This window comes from Panthera onca, chromosome D2 (assembly GCF_046562875.1).
Source record: "Panthera onca isolate mPanOnc1 chromosome D2, mPanOnc1 haplotype 2, whole genome shotgun sequence".
Classification (NCBI taxonomy): Eukaryota; Metazoa; Chordata; class Mammalia; order Carnivora; family Felidae; genus Panthera; species Panthera onca.
In genome coordinates this window covers 50726874-50745414 of record NC_138349.1, presented here as the reverse complement: position 1 = coordinate 50745414, position 18541 = coordinate 50726874, and the positions used below count along the sequence as shown (strand labels likewise).

Here is an 18541-nt window from a genome sequence, read left to right as displayed (position 1 = left end):
CCTACCTCTCTTCCTCCTTTTGCTCTTTCCTTCCTTTCTTCCTTTACTGAGATTCTCATTGAAAATTAAGAGTGGTAGATCAAAATTAGACTTATGAATGTAAGTAACAGAGATGGTATACCAAGAAAGGAATACTAAGATGGAAGAAAAGAAATCAAATAAACAGGACAGGAAATGAAGTGAGAAGTGAGACAGTTGCTTCCTAAAGCCCAGATCCACTTGTGGAAATAAAAATGAGGAAAAATCCCAGAAATCCAGGGGTCAGAGCTTGTCACTACATATTGAAAAGTGGAGAGATGGGTTAGAGATGAATGAATTGACTAGAACTTGAGGCTGATGCCAAGAGAAAAGGTAGGTAGGGATGAGATGGCGAAGACCCTGGGAACACAGAGAAAAGTCTGGACCACACCATGACCCAAGAGAACTTGAAGTCTGAAATTGCATTTTAAACCTAAGGAGACTCCAAAGCGTAAGATGGAGGAATGAGGAATGAACTTAATTTCCACGTTTCTAGAGCAGAAACTGCACACTACTCGCAGGAGTATCACTTGAGTACTGCAGCAAGAGGACCGTCATTCCAGCACAAGACAAGGTCGTCTCCACAGGCTGTTCCCACGCTCCCACTCCCAAGCAAGCTCACAGCTTCCCAGACCTGGAAGGGAGGTCATTTAGATGAATCTCTCTCATTTCCAAATGAGGTCCCTGGGACTCCAGGGGTTTCAAGAACATTCTCACATAGCTGGTTATTTGTAGATATAGTTCTTGAGTACTCATATTAAACCACAAGAAAGGAAGTTGCACTTTTTCTCTTTTCAACCTCAATTTTAGGTGTGCCTGGGTGGCTCAGCTGGTTAAGCATCTGACTCTTGACTTCAGCTCAGGTTATGATCTCATGGTTCAAGAGATGGAGGCCTGCATCTGGGTTCTGTCCTGACAGTGCAGAGTCTGCTTAGGATTCTCTCTCTCCCTTTTTCTCTGCCCCTCCTCCACTTGTTCTATTTCTCTCTCTCTCTCTCTCTCTCTGTCTCTCAAAATACATAAAAAATATTAAAAAAGAAAACATTTCCAATTTTCTAATGTTTTCTCAATTTCCCTCTTTCCAATTCTAACTGAACAGTTCTAATTCCCGGTTTTTTTAAAGTTTTCAATAAAGTTTTGCACAAAATACATCATAAGATGCCCAACTTTTGGAAAGAAAGAGCTCTGGGTGTCCCCCAACATGCCTTAGTCACGATCACTTACATTTGAAGTACTTTATATTGGTTCAAGGTGGTATTTTTAAATATAAAATTGCTTAGATGAAAACAAAAGTTTTCTTAATAAGAAAGATGATGGTGGTGATGACGTTTTATAAATAGGTGGTTTTAAAATAGCCTATTGGTGAGTCTTTGATTCCCAAAGCACCCAAGAGTCTTTAGTTTGGGTAAAGGACTTTTCTGGAACCCTAAACTGGGATGGGAGACCATAGTCTTACAAGACAGACTGCACCAATGATGACTATCATTGGCTGCTGATAATTTAATCAGAAAATGTGGGAGCGGGTTTGTCACAGTGGGGTAGAATGATTACCTCTTCCCAGTCAGAGAGCTCAACACATAGAAACTAATCAGGAAGCTCTAGCATTGGCTTGAGCCCTTCAGTGGTCATATAATCTTGTTTCTGTTCTTGTGTCACTTTTAACCTACTAGGCACCAGTTTTTGCCAAAAGAGCCACCAACCAGTCACTTTGCACACTTTCTCAATAAAAAAGTAAAGCTTGCTTTTATTTTCTGTTTGAGAACAGTTCATTATTGCAAAAGCAAAACTGCATGAGCTTGCTGCTCTACCTTAGAAGAAAAAATAGATTCCTGCCAATTAGTTTTTGGGGGCAGCTCTTTGCTGGTGGGAAACATCTTAGCCATTTTGGTCAAGAGAAAAAATTTCTTTCAACTATACTTGAATGAAAAGAAAAGAAGAGAAGAGAGAAGAGGAGAGGAGAGGAGACGAGAGGAGAGGAATGGAGGGGAGGGTAGAGGAGGGGAAGGGGGAAGAGAAGGGAAAAGAAAGAAGAGAAGAGAAGAGAAGAGAAGAGAAGAGGAAAGGATAGGAAAGGAAAGGAACAGGAAGGGAAGGGAAGGGAAAAGGAGAAGAGAAGAGAAGAGAAGAGAAGAGAAGAGAAAAGAGAAGGGAAGGGAAGAGAAGAGAAGAAAAAAGGAAAGGAAAGAAAAGGGAAGAGAAGAGAATAAAAAAGGAAAGGAAAGGAAAGAAAAGGGAAGGGAAGAGAAGAGGAAAGAGAAGGGAAGGGAAGAAAAAAGGAAAGGAAAGGGAAGGAAAGGAAAGGAAAGGCCAGGAAAGGGAAGAGAAGAGAAGAGAAGAGAAAGAAAAGAAAAGAAAAGAAAAGAAAAGAAAAGAAAAGAAATTTAGATTCAAATCTCTGGCCATGATGGTCACGGAGTTTACACGTCTGCTTCCAGACCGACTTGGCTGAAGAGATGGGTTTGAGAGGCCTGGGACACTGTGTTTCCCTAAGGAAAGATCATTTAGGTGGCCACCATCACCTGCCCCATAGGATACCAAATAGTTATAACAAATTCAGAAATGGTTATCAGGAAGAAGAGTGAAGAAGAGTCCACCAAGGTTCATGAAGGAAAGAAGAGCGTGGATTGCTGTGAATGTACTAAGGTGACCCCAATGCAAAATCATTATGTAGAAGAAGGCATAGCTTTCAGGAAAGTGGTAAAATCCTCACAAGGGATTCTCCCCACAAACCCATTCTACTGTTGGAAACCAGGAAATATTCATAAGCCTGAAGATAGACTGCTGATGTCATTTTAGTCTGCTGTGTAGACTAGTGATTGGTTATAAGTAGTTTTTAAACAATCCAATTGGACATACATTATATTCACAATACTTTTATAGAACTAGTTCTACAAAATGTGACGACAGGGTAACCACAGTCTGACAAGTCACTTCAGGATGGCCCCTACAAGGTGGAAGCACAACTACATTGGCTCTGCAGGGAATAGACAGAGGTGGAAGCCATTTTGCCTACACTGGTAATTGGAGTACTTAGTGGACATATGTTTTCATGGTGATTTCGTTGCTTGGCTCTGATCTGATTTGCACTAATGTACTAAGTACCACAGGGTCATGGCCTAAAGAATTAATGGAATAGATACCATGGGACTTTGGGGGATATTTTAGTAAGTTTGGATTCTTTGAGTGTCCACAGTTGACATTTTTAAGAAAAGAAATATCACTATCACATCCATGCTTCTCATAGACCCTGATGATTGTATAAAAGATTGATCATTTTGAAGTTGAAAGATTTGCTAAATCGTTTGGAACGTAACAGTTGCCGGGACAGAGAGCATGCAAGCCACAGCAGAGCTCTGAGACTTGGTAATTGTGTCTGATGGCTAGAAAAATCTTTGAGCACAGTTGGAAGTGGCTGATACATTTGATTTCATTGCTGGTCATTTTCAAAGGCCTTTTCTAAAAGTCTGTATTGAGTGCATTCATTGCTTTCCTTTTGTCGTTATTATGTTTTACACTGTCGCAGCTAGTTTGTGTGTTTTGTCCCAGCAACTAAAGGAAGGCTGGAAAAAATAAAATCTGGGAAAAAGTAGTCTCTTTGATCATGACAATGTTATGACTTTTTAACAAAAACTCAGTGAAAAGAATGATTGCATTTTCATATCCTATTATTAAGTGGAACTACCCATTGGTGTTCACAAACTTTCAGGCTAGAAGCTCTGAGATTTGAGGAGTGGGGAGAAAACCCACCAGAGCCTCCCAGAGTTGAAATGACTGTACTTGCGCAGGTGGTTTGGAGATAGGGAATGGGAAGCATAACAGCATGGAGGAGTCCCCACCATCAGAACAACAAACAGAGCAATATCTTGTGTGCGTCTGGTCCTCAACTTCCACGTCCCAGGCGTGCTCACGCCCCTCCTGGCATCGTTAGTTGGCTGGATAAACCTGATCTGGCAATTGTAGCAAAGCTGCAAGAAGGTCTTCCCTTTAAATATACGAACAAAGGGAGGAGAAATACAGAATGAAAACTAAAACTACAAAAATATGACTTTCAACTGTGAAAATAAATAAGTTTCCATTTATTAAGAGCTGGTGTCAGTGCAGCTAAAATACACACCCATCCAGGAAATTCACCTGCCCCCTTTTGTCTTCTTATATGAATTTACTAAAATACATGTTTACATCATTGGACCATTTTAAAATTGTTTTAGCAATCCATTTGCCTTCATTACGATCAATTGTGGTGGTGACCATCATTCTCCTCAAAGAAAAAGACAGAAAGAAGAGAAATACATATTAAGGAGTCTGGCCACTTACTCATTTTGATTTTGCATTGTTTAGATACAGGGAAGATATTTGACAATGAAAAAAAAAGAAAAAATATATTTTCTTTCTAATAAATAAAAATAATTTAAAATGCTAGAGGCTATACATGACTATTTTAATATGTTCATTTATAAATGAAATCATTTTCTTTTCCAAAATACATGGAAGCAATATTCAAGGCAGACAAAGAGAAAGATCTGTCTACTTTATTTTTCTTGCAATTCTCGCTTATCCTAACGTTTCCACCAGTGATTCAGCATGTAAGAGGAAGAAAAGTCACATCACCATTTATGAAGTTTGTCAGGCTTTAAAAAAAGAGTTCTGGTCTCCTGGAAGTCAACATTCATCTTCAACTTCTCTGATTGGTGGGATCAAGCTGCTTGTGGATTTATATTGGTTGATCTGGTTAGCCATGTGGGTACTCATGGGCTTGATTTGAATGTTTCTGGGATAGGCATTATCCGGTTCATCTGTAAACCATTTCTTTTCTGCTAAAGGGCGAAACGGATAGAGAACAAGAAGGAGAAATGAGAAGCTTAATTAGTCCTAGGGTAAAGCCTTTGGAAAGTTCCTTGAAAAAAAAATGCAAAAATGTAATCGATAGAAGCTGACAGTGAATATAGTTGCTAAGAGGGAGTGCAGTGTAGGGAGAATTCCAGAACCTGGGACAGCTCTGCTGCCTGTGGCAAGTAATGACCAGCGTGCCCTTGGGACTTGCAAGGACCATGGGTAGGACCTCTGAGAACAAAGAGGGGTTGGAAGAGGAACTCCAGCAATGTTCTCTGGGGTTCCTTTAGTGGACTGGGAATCTTTGGTGGGAAGGAGATGCTGAATATATCAAATATTGGGCATAAACACTGTGCCTGAGGAAAGATTTGTGTGTTCACTGAATTGAGTGAAACATGAAGGAAGTCGTCCCTGACACAGAGCCAGTGATCTGGAAACTTATGCAGGATCTCCTCTTCCCAACCTGTACTTAGCTTTGTTTGTACGAGACATACTTGAAGTTATATCTCAATATACCACTCTTCTGTATTTTTTTTTGGCAGCCAGTTTTGAGGGTCTTAAAGGAAGCCCACAGATTTTGCTGGGTAATGAGACTGAAAATCAGAATGGTCACCAATGTTTTAAGACGGTTTTGAGATGGCTTTTTATTTCAAGAAAGAAAGCTCTGTGTTGGTATACAGTCATGAAAAGAATTCCTACTGGCAATACCTTAACCGACTATAATAATCCAAGTTGTTGACAAGGGAGCTTGACGACATCTTGGCATTTCATTTCCACCCTAAACACAGAGATGGCTGGGGGAGAACGCTGAGTCAGAGCGTTTGGTGGGCTGGGGAGGGGAAGAAAATGGCCTAGTATCCTCGTGGCACTTCAGTGGTATTTTACAGGATTCAGGCCTTGCCCCCGCCTTTTTCTAGGATTTGAAACTTTCTGCATAATCGGCTATGTGTACAGATATGAAGAGACCGGGCAAATAAGACATTGTAATTTGGGAATCATATTAGTGGCTTAGGAAAAGAAAAGAAAAAAGGAAAAAGCTTTCAGGCACATCCACTGCTCTAGAGACAATGGCTTCTCTTCTGCCTATCAGAACAATTCACAACTGGCCTGTTCATGGTTCTGGACTGATACGTAACAAAAAATGGCTTGATAGAGAAGTGTGAGTATGTGTGTGTATGTGTGTCTGTCGGATGGGCTAATGATCTACAAATTCAGCATCTGTGATCAGCTCACGATCGCTCTGCTTATTTCTCCTTGATCTATACTTTCTCTTGCTGTGTCAAGTCTGAGCCCTCAATGTAAACACTGTCACTGGAGTGGGTTAGTGAGAGCTTGCTCACTACCCTTTGTTCAGCAGCTCAGTTTACCCCCAGGAAACTACTGTCTCTCTCTTGGATCATTCTCCACTCCCCTTTCTCCTGCTCTGGCTCTCTCACCTATTATAATTAAGTTCACTTTGATTTGAACAGATTGGACGATAGGAATTCATAATGCTACATCCTCACAGTGAAGCTAACTGATTAAGTGCTTTAAATTATTCCCCCTGACAGAATGATAAAGTTACAATCTGTTCTGAGATGATCTACAGCTTGCCAGACTCCTACAGCTTCTTTCTACATTCATTTATCTTTTTGTCAAGCAGAGTTTTTTTTTTTTTCCTAAGCTTCAATTCCATAGATCTTTTAAAGTCATCAGCACATCTGAATTATTAATGAGGCTTTAGAGGCAAGGTTCCTGATGGACTGGTTAAAAAAGGTTGTATAGAAATCCAGGACTGTGTACACATCAAAATAATTTCAGCTCCATTTAAAAAACCATTTAGTTCAAGTGTGACATAGATGAACCATTATGCATTTGTGGAAACCAATTTTTTGTGATCTACGATTAAACTAACCTTTCAGAGAGGAGTAAAGTGTGATGGTTATCATGTTTTAAAAGCATTGCCAGGCCGCTGAAACAATTTCAAACTACGACTTTTTCCAACGGTTTATGTATAAAGATGATTTTCAGAAGAGCTGAACCTAGCGCCTGTGCTGTTTGCCTGAGCTGCCCTTGGTTTTGGCTGTACCACTGTGTGGACTGATTTTGCAAAGGGATTTAGTGCTGGGTTGGACATGCCAGTTTGGAAAGGAGACTGAACTCTTTTGATGGAAACGAGTAGGTCTTTTGGGCGAAAGACCTAAGACAGCTGCAATTTGCTGAAATTTTTACAACTGCTGCAGAGAATAATTGTTCAAAATTTAGTCTTTACAGTTCAATTCAAAGTTGGCATTTTGACCTTTCACGGCAGAGAGAATATCAATTTCCTTCTGCTGTCGGTAAGATAGAGAGCATTATTTCCCCATTTAAGCTTCATTCTCTTTCTTTCTAAATTTCTCTCCTTAAAAGAAAATCTAAGAAGAGTAGCCCCTGTGTTTTGGCCACTGAACTTCCACACAAGAAGGACTTGTGTTAAAGTGCATCCTGGTGATGAGTTGAGGTTTTTGTTATGCCTGAGAAACATGCTTTTTAATTTGGGTACCTTGTAAGATATAAACATACATGTTGTTGGAGACTTGGTTGGATAGGATGTTGAGGAAATGGAAATATATCAATGCTCTGAGCATTCTATTAAAATATCCAGGGGCAAAGGTATTTCATGAAAAGATTCTTCCACAGGGCATCAGAGGAACACACACTTAACTGATCGCCAGTCGTTTTCTTCAAGAGAGTGCGTTGAGCATGATGATGACACTTTGGTTCACTGAATCTCATCTTCCAAAGAAGAAACTGTGCCAATGGGAAGCTACAACATTGGCTATAGGAAGAATACTCAGGGAAAGGATTTAAATGGGTGCTGAAGTGGTCCAGGATAAATCCAAATCCCTGGGTTTATCTCCTCTCCCTGCCTCATCCCCTATGCCAAAAAGATTTCGGGGAGCTTCATTTTTGTTCCTAAAATGGGAGGGGCAATGGATCTAGCTGCAAGGAGCTCCTCACTGTCAGGAAAAAAAAAAAAAACAAAAAAAAACAGCCCTATTTGTTAAGTCTCTTGAGGATGCAAAGCATGACGTCATCACTGCAAGTACAGTGTGTGACCTGCCCAGATCAGGAAAGGAAGGCATTTTAGGCTCTGGCGAGTGGGCTAGTAGAACAACATAGACAGTGACTGCAGAAGAGATGCCTCTAAAAGACCTGACACTACCATCGGGAGAAGGCACCTATCAAGACCAGCCACGCCCTGAGCTATCCACCATGGACCAGTGATGAGGTGTGGGCTAAGGAGATGGCGTGGGCAGTGGGGAAGTCTAAATGGATCTGGGGTCTCACATGGTAGTTGCATGGCTCCAAGAAAGTCACTATATAATTGATCTCTGCTAGTTTCTCTTCTGTAAAATGGGCTAGTGATCAAATCTTCCTAATGTGGTCTGGATGAAAGGGGCTAGTGCTGGTGAAGCACTTACTGCAGGTCCAGATATGGTAAATAAACGTGAGCACGTACGTCTGTTAGTAGCCACATCACAGCATAGTGGCAGAGTTCATAGCCCAGCTTTAAATTCCACTCTGCCACTTTCTGGCTGGATGCCTTTGAACAAATCTTTCAGATTCTGCATCCTTCAAACAGAGATGCTAACCACATGTACATCTGAGCTTGTGTGAGGATTGAATGAGTTAATGTATGTAAAGTGCTTAGAAAAGTATCTGGCACCAAGTAAGCACTAAGGTGTCAGTCAGCTTGTCACATAAGGTTATGTTACACGTTAGCATTAACGTGAATATTCTCAGTACTAAAGGGTTGCGTAAGGATGGGCGGTACTTTTCAGTGTGGCTGCAAATGAACCAGGGATGGAGAACTAGGGAACATAAATTGGGGTGCTGGCCCACAGAATGGGGATTTTGGCAGCAGAGATGACAGAGGAGGATTCACTTGGGCTACCTTCATTTGGAAGGTAAGAAGAGGAAGGAGTGACCCAGTGTTCTTTCTGGGGGGTTCAAGGATGCTACCCTGCTGTAGGACCTGTATCCTTGAAATAATGGCTTTATACTCAACAGGTGCCCTATCCCATCCATGAACCATCTGCGTCTTCCATTGCTATTTTCATCACTGAGACAGAAGGGTCCAGGATATGAGTGAGGACTTCCCCAAGCCATAAGGAGCCTGGAGGAGTGGGCTATGGGTGGGAAAGAACGCCAGAGCTGGGCGGACCTGACTGCCTGGATGCCTGCAAGCAGAGAAATAGGCTGCACTATGAAAACTGAGCCTCGCTGTCTCTGTGGGTTGTCAGTGCTGTGGGATTTAGCCTTTTCACATAACTACTCCCCAGAGAAGAGTACACGAAAGGAGAGATGATAATACAGCAAACGTATTTGAAATAATTGGTCCTTTTCTCGCTGTACCACAAGCTGAGGTTTAGAGAGAGAGGGCTTGAAAGAAAAAGGCTGTTTGGGTAGAGACAACAGCTGAGAACAGTAAGCCCTAACCAGGAGCTGACACCTTCAAAGGTAACGCTGTATGGTTTCACAGCTCACCTTTCCGGAGGCAGGCTGGCTTTTGCCCTTTGCCTGGCAGACCCTGAGGCCCACAGTGGACCCACCCATGCATACTGCCTTCTTTCCTCTCCATAGGCAAAGTATGGCTATTTCATAGAAATGAAAGTCATTTGTACCCAAACCAAGGCAGCTTCCATTTGTGAAAACTGTCATTTGCAATTGTCCGCCATGGCTCTAGTTTCCTCTTTTCACTGAAAGTCTGATGCTGCCATTCGCTGGGCTGAGCAAACTTCCCCCTTTGGCCCTTTCCTGGGGCCTTGATTCAGCTGCACCCCGAGGACAGACTCTTCACTGTTCCCTTTTGGATGGCAAGGGGTAGGCCCCCTCACCTCCCTAGGCAATAGATATGTAATCTCCTGGTGGGAGACAGGCAACCAATTTAGTGATAAGTGCCCACAGCTTATTCTTCATCATGTTATGACAAAACAGGGATGGGCTGAAGAAGCTTCTGGAGACACTGATTTTTACCCTGTCTTGACTTCCGTGGCCCCCCAAGTTTCTACACTATCCTTTTTATCCTTCCAAAACCTGAAGGATAGGATCCTGTTGCTATAGGAACCTGGCAGGTTGATTTAATTGTCCCTATTGGGATACAGACACCTTTAGGCTTTTCCCATGCTGAAGAAGAGCCAGTCTAAGGTTTTTCTGGTCATCTGAGATCTTGACAATACTGGCTGGAGGCACAGTCAGTTCTGTCTCATGGAACTTACGAGGGTGTTCCCCTTCTCAGAAGAAAGTGCCAACAGCACAGTAGCATCGGGAAGCACCTAGAGGCATTCACTGTTTGTTTTTTTTTAAGATAAGCCAAAGGAGTAAAGATAATGTATAACATGATGAATGGTATAAAAATATTTAAGGTCAATTTATTTCAAAATATTACTGAGCGTTATTGTAATGTTCTGGGTCACAATCCTTAATATTCATAACAGAATCTGATACTTCTCCAGTTGTGGTAGAACTCTATGTATATGGGCCCATCTTTCCCTTTATACATCTGAACTGGCTTTCAGGAAGGACCCTGGGTAGCAGTCCTTAGGGGTGCTGATGATTTTATGATCATCTGGGTGAACATTGAGGCTGAGAAAGCTTCACTGCACCTCCCGGTCTAACCACTCACTTAAGGTTCAGCCCTTCAAAGCCTAAAGCAAATTGGACTGAATGGCTCACAGACTGCTTCTCTTCTAGAATGGTACAGATAATTGAGTTGCTAGCTATTGCTCTTTTAAAATGTATATACCTTCTCTTCAAATAATTATTTCACTTTCTACCTTTACCTACTTCTTTCTTTTACTTTCTTTCCTTCTCTTTTTCTTTCCTCTTCTCTTCTATTCTTTTTTTTTATGGGGAGCAGGAAAGGGAGAGACATAATATGAGAACCCTGTGTACTTCCTAAGAGAACCTGAGGGGGAATGGGGAAGTTTGGGGTCACATGGAAAACAATGGAGGAGACTCTGTGTTCTGTTGAGGAAAGTATAATACAGTAGTTTCAGCTAACAGAATAGAGGTCACAATGATACCTTTTCATCACTGAATACATCATTGGCCAAATACTATAGTCAACTCTCAAGTGTGTGCCCTAAGTCCAGGGAAAATTCCAAAGTTACATCTCATGTCATAGTCTGTTCCCACTCCATTCCTGTCACAGCATCATCTCGTCAGAGCTGCTAACAGACTGTATATAACACGCATTTTGGATTTACTTCTATCTGCCCAATCTCTGGTTGGGATTGAACAAAGGCAGGTGACAGGAGAGACCTGGAAAATACAGAGACTGAGTCATGAAACCTCAGATCACTGGGTGTGGGCTATGAGTTGATACACATAACTGAACAGTTTTAACTTGGGGTCATCCTGATCAAACATAAAGGAGACCAATGTTCTGTCATTAATGAACCTCCTGGTCTAAATTAAAAAGAGGGACAAAATATTAACCAAGAAGCAGGTTTGCCAAATGGAATAGCTGCAAATGTTTTCCAGCGAAGTTTATCATCTGGCATCACACTTGTAGTAGGTCTTGCCAAGATAAACACAGAGATGTGGACAGACCGATGGTGGGGGCCGGGTTGGGGTCGTGGTAATGGGGGGAAGTGGAGGAAGCTGGGTTTCTCGATGGCAAAAGGCTTTTGGACTTGGAGCAAGGTACCAAGGTGGGCAGGGAGGCCACGTGCAGATTCGAAGGCAAGCCAGATGGAGAGAAGTTCCCCCCAAATCACCCAACCCCAAAACCAAGAACACCAAAACAAACTCTAAGGGATCTAGCGGTAGCAGCGGCACAGCCTCATTGCGCTGAGCAATTTAGAAAGTGGAGGAAAGAGAAGTAGGGAGGGAAAGGGAGGGGGAAGGGGAGGAGGAAAAAAAAAAAAGCAAAACAAACTAAAGAAAACCACAAACAGAACAATATAAACAAAAAGAAACAAACCAATAACAGAATAAAATTTGTAACTCCTTTTTTTTTTTAATGTCACAAAAGTTTTCACAAGGACAACGTTATAGAAGAAAACCCCCAGCAGTGGCTAGGTCATGCAGAACCATTAATTGTCATACCTTGGCCCATTCTATTCATCCTTGTTGCACTTTAGAGAGAGAAGTAAGCTATGTGAGTTTTACAATGCTTTTAAACTGTCATATTTCCTGTCGAGCACTTTAACTGGCACATTCTTATAGTTATAAATGTTCTATGGGCACAACTTTATAACCTCCTTTGCAAAGAATGCATGAAAAGCTCTTCATGATCCCAAACTGGGGTATACGTGTGTGTATATATATATATACACACACACACACACATGTATATGTGTGTGTGTGTACATATATGTAGATATAGATATAGTTCTATATAAAAGGATAGATAGTTATACGTAATATAGAAATCGATATATATGGGGACAAAAATAATTTGAAAAAAAATTCTTCCACTCATAGGGCTTTTTAATATACATGTATACAATTTTTCCCCACCCCATTCCTGGTCTGAATACTGCCCTGTCTTTGGTGTGGGGGCACAGGTGCAGACTGAACCTCACCATTTTGTCAGTAAAAGTGCTTGTCAATTCACACAGCAAGCAAATCTCCAAAACTATCATGCTTAGGGGAGAGAGGGGATCCGAAATCTAAACTCAAAGCATTCACCATAAAAACACCTTTTTAGAGATGGTACCACTGTGACATATTTCTCCTCCCCTCCACCCCTATTCTGTTTGGTGGAATCTGCTCAAGTAGACACTTCAAACAGGTATACGCCAGCCCAGGGCTAGTCCACACACAGGATAATTCGGTTATGGTGGAGTTTGCCGATTCATAAGAACTACCGCACCGCCTACAGCATGCATAAACATCTGACAACTGTATGCTGAAAAAGGGATTTTTCTACCTTTCAGCTCATGCTTTACTAACTGTTCAAAAAGGAAGGAAAGAAAGAAAACAAAAGAAAAAAAAAACAAGAATTATACCAAAATGTGTTTGGCTCACTGTTGCACACTTCTTCTCCCCCGTCTCATGACGGTAAGGAGTGGTTCGCTATTACCGTCATTCACCTGCCTAAGTGAATTGGCTGTGTTCAAGAAATTGAGGAGGAGGAATTTTCCCACCAGCTTCCTGCTTTGGGACAGCCAGCGCCATGCAGCTGTGCCCACAGTTTGAAGTAGTAGCTAGCTTTTGTCTCTGTCGAGTCAACTGTGGCTCGATCCCCCCACAATCTGATTTATTTAGCATGTTGGCTCCTAGAAAAACATGATCTGCTGCTGGGTTTATCTTCCTCACACTCTAGCTTGGCCCCAGCCCCTGCTCCTGCCTGGCACTGGGGCCTTAGCTAATCAAACAAAGGGGAGTAAAAAGGTCCCCTGAGAATGCATGGAAAAATACTCGCTCTTTCCTGAGCATTATTTATTCTGTACATAAGGTAAGTAATTCACCTTTTAAAAGATGTAAAAGTCCCAGGAAGGCAGTTTTTAATGACTTACATCTGATATTTATGATACATATGGCTTTTCATCCCAAATGTCAAAAGTGAAAGAAAAAAAAATAGCTAGTCATATGGCATAAGGAGACAGAATAACAATTTAATATGCAATCAAACCTCTGTTCACTTAGATGACTAGAATTTGATACATCCACGAATGGGATACGATTCTTTCCTCCATAGTAAGGGTAGAAATGTGCCTAAGAACTCCCAGAGGAAGCTAGCTCTGGGACGAAAGGCCTTGGTGAGTAAAAAAAGCTAGGATGTTCTCTTACAAAAGCAGATGCTTAATAATCGTCTACACAAATGGTGAAAGCCTTTTAAATGCTTCGCGATACTTCAGCCCAGAGAGTGAGAGTGGAAACAATCGATGTGTTTTTGTTGCTTTTTGGTTGCTTGCTTCAAAGAAATGTGTATGTGTATATTATTGCGTGTGTATTAAAAAAGAAGAAGAAAGAAAGGAAAACAACAACAAAATCAAAACCCGAAGCACCCTGATAATCCTGATCAATCAGAACAAACTTTTCTTCTACATTAACTAAACTTGCTTTGCATAACTGACATGGATCACAATGACGCTCCTCTACTCTGCGAACTCCTTCCTGCAGTGAGCTATTTATGTCTGGAGCATGCCTTTGGGTTATTTTTCCCCTAGAATCATAAATAACTTTTGGTCCTTCTGCTTATTTGCTGTTGTGCTCAAGGGTTTTATGGTGGTGAAATAAAAATGGCAACCACATGCACACTATCATACATATGCAAATATGTGTAAAAAAAAGGGGGTGGCTACAGGGGAAAAGGGGGGAAGTTACTGTTGGAAACACCCACTGGGGAAATGAGTGGCAGATACAGTTTCACACACGGTGGCAGTGGATACACATATCAGAGGCGCTCTTCCTGCACGTACTTCTGTTTGTCTCGGGACTCCCGGGACTTGGGTCGGTTGGGTCGGTTTGCGGTGGATGGGATGGAGTGCACGGAGGAGCTCTTCTTGCTGGATGACTGGGACGAGTGGGAGGAATGGGAGAGGCTGGCCCGGGACTGGCCGGCGTTGTGGTCAAACTGCATCAAGCAGAAGATCAGGTCTGTCGGCACGAGCTCAAACTCGTACGGGGGGTTGGTGATGACGTACCTGGACAGGGAAGCAAAGGGGTCACAGAATGAGGACAACTGGGTGCGTATTTCACCTCTCATTGAACCGAAAAGGATCCTCAGGTCTTGCAGAGGATCTGGAAGGCTTCTACCCGGTCCAAGACCTTAAATATTATCTTCCAAGCTGAACTAGCTCTTCCTCTCTTCAGCTCAGTGCAGGTGGCCAGCCGTGAGCCCTGGCACCAGAGGCTCAATTGGTGAGCCTTCTGATGGTCCCGCGCTTCTGATGGTCCCCACCCCTTTCCACTGAAGTTCGAGTTCACTTCAGATCCTGAGTAGCCCAGACGCATGCAGGAGGTTCACTGACTGCACCGCCTCTTTTGCTAGAGAATGTTCTGACACACCTTACAGGGTCTTTGTTTCCCATGACCTAACATCTTCTCAGCCTTTTCTCACTCTTTACCTCTTAAAAATCAATTTTGGTGGGGATTTTTTTCTAAATGAGAGAAGATAAGATCCCTCCCTGCCTCTGTGCTAGTCCTGCTTTAACTATTCTCAACCCCATCAAGCTTTCTCTGGTTAACGCCAGACACCGCTAACACAAAACAAAACAAAACAAAATAAAACAAAACAAAACAACAACCAAAAAAAACCCCACCGCCTCCTCTCTAGTAGAAGGAGATCCCAAAGTGGGTCCTCAAGCCAAGACATATCAGCAACACCGGGGCATCACTTAAAATGCATTTTCTTGGGGGGTGCATGGATGGCTCAGTGGGCTAAGTGTCCAACTCCCGATTTCGGCTCTGGTCATGATCTCCCAGTTTGTGAGTTCTGGCCCTGTGTCGGGCTCTGTGCTGACAGTGCAGGGCCTCGTTGGGATTCTCTCTCTCTCTCCCTCTCTTTCTGCCCTTCCCCTGCTTGTGCATGCTCTCTCTCTATCAAAACAAGTAAACATTTGAAAATAAATAAAATGCAACTTCTTTTATTTATTTTTTTTGAGAGGGAGACGGGGAAGGGCAGAGGGAGATATAATCTTTTTTAATTTAATTTTTAATTTTTAAAATTATTTTGTTAAGATTATATAATTTATTCTCAAGTTAGCTAACATACAGTGTATACAGTGTGCATAGATTCCCATGATACATCACTTATATACAACACCCAGTGCTCATCCCAACAAGCGCCCTCCTCAGTGCCCATCACCCATTTTTCCCACCCCCCAACCCCCATCAAGCCTCAGTTTACTCTCTGTGTTTAAGAGTCTCTCATGGTTTGCTTCCCTCTGCGTTTGTACAGACACATGAAAACATGCTCAGCATCGTTCATCATCAGGGAAATACAAATCACAACTACATTCAGATATCACCTCACACCAGTCAGAAATCGAGAGAATCATAAACAGGTTCCACACTCAGTATGGAGCCCATCACAGGGCTTGATCCATGACTCTGGGATCATGACCTGAGTTGAAATCAAGAGCTGGATTCTCAAACAACTGAGCTACCCTGGTGTCCCTAAAATGCAAATTCTTAAGCAACTTCACTCCAGACCTACAGAGTCAGACATTCTGGGGAGTGGGGTCTAGCAATTTGTGTTGTAACAAGCTTTGTAGGTGATTCTGTTGCTCTCTAAACTTTGAGAACTCACTAGTCTACAGCAATTAGCCGCAACTCTGGGTATATACTGTAATCTCTGGGCACTAAGAAATTATCTACACTTTCAAGCCAGACCAGATAAATCAGGGAAAGCAGAATATTTTTAAAAAGCACCCCTGGTGATTCTAATGTGCAAGCAAAGCTGAGAAATACTAATCTCTGTAGCATTGTTTCTTGAGATATAGTATGCAAATGCACAGATTTGGGTAATTCTATGATATACTTTTAATTTGGGGCTGCTATGAATTTATTTTAGTGCAATTAAAAATATATAACTAGCACACATAAACTATTATATTTTTCTGCTTAAGGTGATAACACACAAATTTCTTGAAATAAATATATAAAAGTTTAAAAAGTGAGTCAATTAAAAATATATTAAGTAAAAGCAGAGGCATCTAAGATATGGCAAAGGAAACATCTATCTTAAACACTAGCAATATGAAATATCTCTTTATGAGGTACCGGCAGAATAATCCCAGTAGCTAGAGTTTGGAGGAGATGCTCCTATTCAGGAACTATTCTATAAAACTTGAATTCTTCCCATAATGTCTTTACATCTGCTATGAGGAATTAAAGAAAAAAGCCTCCCATAACCTCCAAACCCAGTGTTGGATTTAATGCGGGCAGAGTCATTTGCATGTTGAGAGCATGTACTTGGACCTTTGCCTTCACAGTGGGAAACAAGACAGGGCATTTCTGTCTCTGCATTCGGGGTGGGAGAGGAGAGTGGAAATATACTCACCTCTTCGTGCATTGGCTGGGGGTGCTGAGGTGAGCATCTCTCAGCCGGTAAATTCCAAAACAAAGCATATTATACGTTTTCAGAGCTTTGCAGAACAGATCACCATAACAACCACCATCCTGGGAGACAAGAAAAGAACAGAGAAAAACATTTTCATTTGCCTGGAAGTAGAGGTCCAGGGGGAACAGAGCCTTTTCGTGAAAGCTTGTATTTGTGTCTCCTGAGTTGGAGGGTCTGTTCCAAGGGACTGAGGCTAAAGCAGTCAATGTGATTAAGAGCCTACATCCAATACTGGTAATTTTGGGGGATCAGATAATGATGGGGTTCTCCTCCGGTTCTCCCCAGTTTTCCATCTGTAGCAATGAGAGCCCTAGAGAGAATGGGCCTCTCCCTCATTCTAAGTGATTGTGTAAGGCTCGAAGCTCTCACATGCATGTTTGGCAGAGAAGAAACCAGCTGGGCAAAATGGCGATTATGTTTAGCCCCAGCTCAGCTGTAATCACTGTGATCTGACCGTGTTGTCAAAACTGCTCGAGTGATAATTAAAATCACTGCGAGGAGAAAAGACCCCACCAGGTGCTACGGTGAAAGACTCTTTCAGGGAAAAGACTGTGTGAAAAGCACAATTTACAGACCTCAGAGATGGCGCGGTGGAAGAGAATGTGTTTCCCCAGGAGGTGGAGAGCTGCAGGTGGAATAAGTGGGATTCACAGTCCTAATCAGTTCACAGTCACCTCCCAGAGGGTCTGGGGCCCGACATGGAATGTGAAAGCAACTCCACTCACTTGGAAATGCTGGCTTCACACAGCCAGGTGGCTTCAGGTGGGTGTGAGTGTAGGAAGGGCACTGAAGAATGACATCGCTGGGAATAAAGTGGCTGCCTGTGTCCTTCTTGTCTTGTTGGAATTTCCAAATGGGCATCATATTATAGAACACAAATGGGGCCATATCTTACCGTCATTTAAAGTCTTTATCCTTTTAAAGTGTATCAGTAAGTCGGTGATAGATGAAAGGAGCCACGAGCTACGGAAGCTGCCTTTCCAAAAAGCCCAGTCTAACATAGGTCCTTATCCATAACCATACTAAAATATGGTGCAAGTCAGCATCATAGTTTCAGAAGAAATAGCAAAAGTGACCCTTTCCTTGGGCGACGCTATTGTTTGTGCAATAAATGTATTGGTTGCCAAGATTTGTGGCTCCACCCCTTGAACCCATCCGTGGATGCCGTATAGGGCTGTGAATAAGGGTCAAGACTGCATACTTCTGCCCAAGTGTGAGAACCCAGTTGTTGTGTGGAGCCCAAAGGGAGGCACTGGTCATCCCCTCTGCGGCAGGAAGGGCGTGGGGGAGATTAACTGGGTGCAGCCTCAGAGATGCAAAGACCTAGGTCTGGAATTAGAGACATTAAATGGTCCACATGAGATGCCATTTGTTTGGCCAGTGGCTCGAGATGCACATAATTACTGGTGGTGTTTTAAAAACCTCCAATGCCTGGCATATACCCAGATACAAAAACTCAGAATCCTGGGAACTGGACATGGCCATCAGTGGTTTTGAAAAGCTCCTCATGGGCTATTAATGTGCCTTGGGAGTGAAGTGGCCCTGAGGTAGGCTAAGACCCTGTGGAAAGGGGTCCCAGCCTCGGTCACATGCTGGAATCACCTGATGCCTCCTAGCTCGTGGTAGAAGATACCTAGGGGAGTGAGTAAAGCC

At 42.4% G+C, this 18541-nt stretch overlaps 1 protein-coding gene across 15 annotated transcripts in view; it reads right to left on the bottom strand.

Moving 5' to 3' along the window:
* Positions 1 to 4075: 4075 nt before the first annotated feature.
* The window catches only part of KCNMA1 (potassium calcium-activated channel subfamily M alpha 1), a 727105-nt gene continuing 712639 nt past the window's right edge, over positions 4076 to 18541 (bottom strand). For 4 of the 15 annotated variants that reach the window (XM_078434439.2, XM_078434443.2, XM_060642379.3 and 1 more), the window contains 3 exons: positions 16829 to 16947; positions 14244 to 14468; positions 4701 to 4832 (listed from right to left, as the gene is read on the bottom strand). In XM_078434439.2, coding sequence (XP_078290565.1) covers positions 4808 to 4832; positions 14244 to 14468; positions 16829 to 16947 — 369 coding nt within the window. In that variant the 3' untranslated portion in view covers positions 4701 to 4807. Of the gene's footprint in view, positions 4833 to 11808; positions 14469 to 16828; positions 16948 to 18541 lie in introns of those variants that run through there. The other 11 variants (XM_078434454.2, XM_081790520.1, XM_078434442.2 and 8 more) reach the window with 4 other exon arrangements.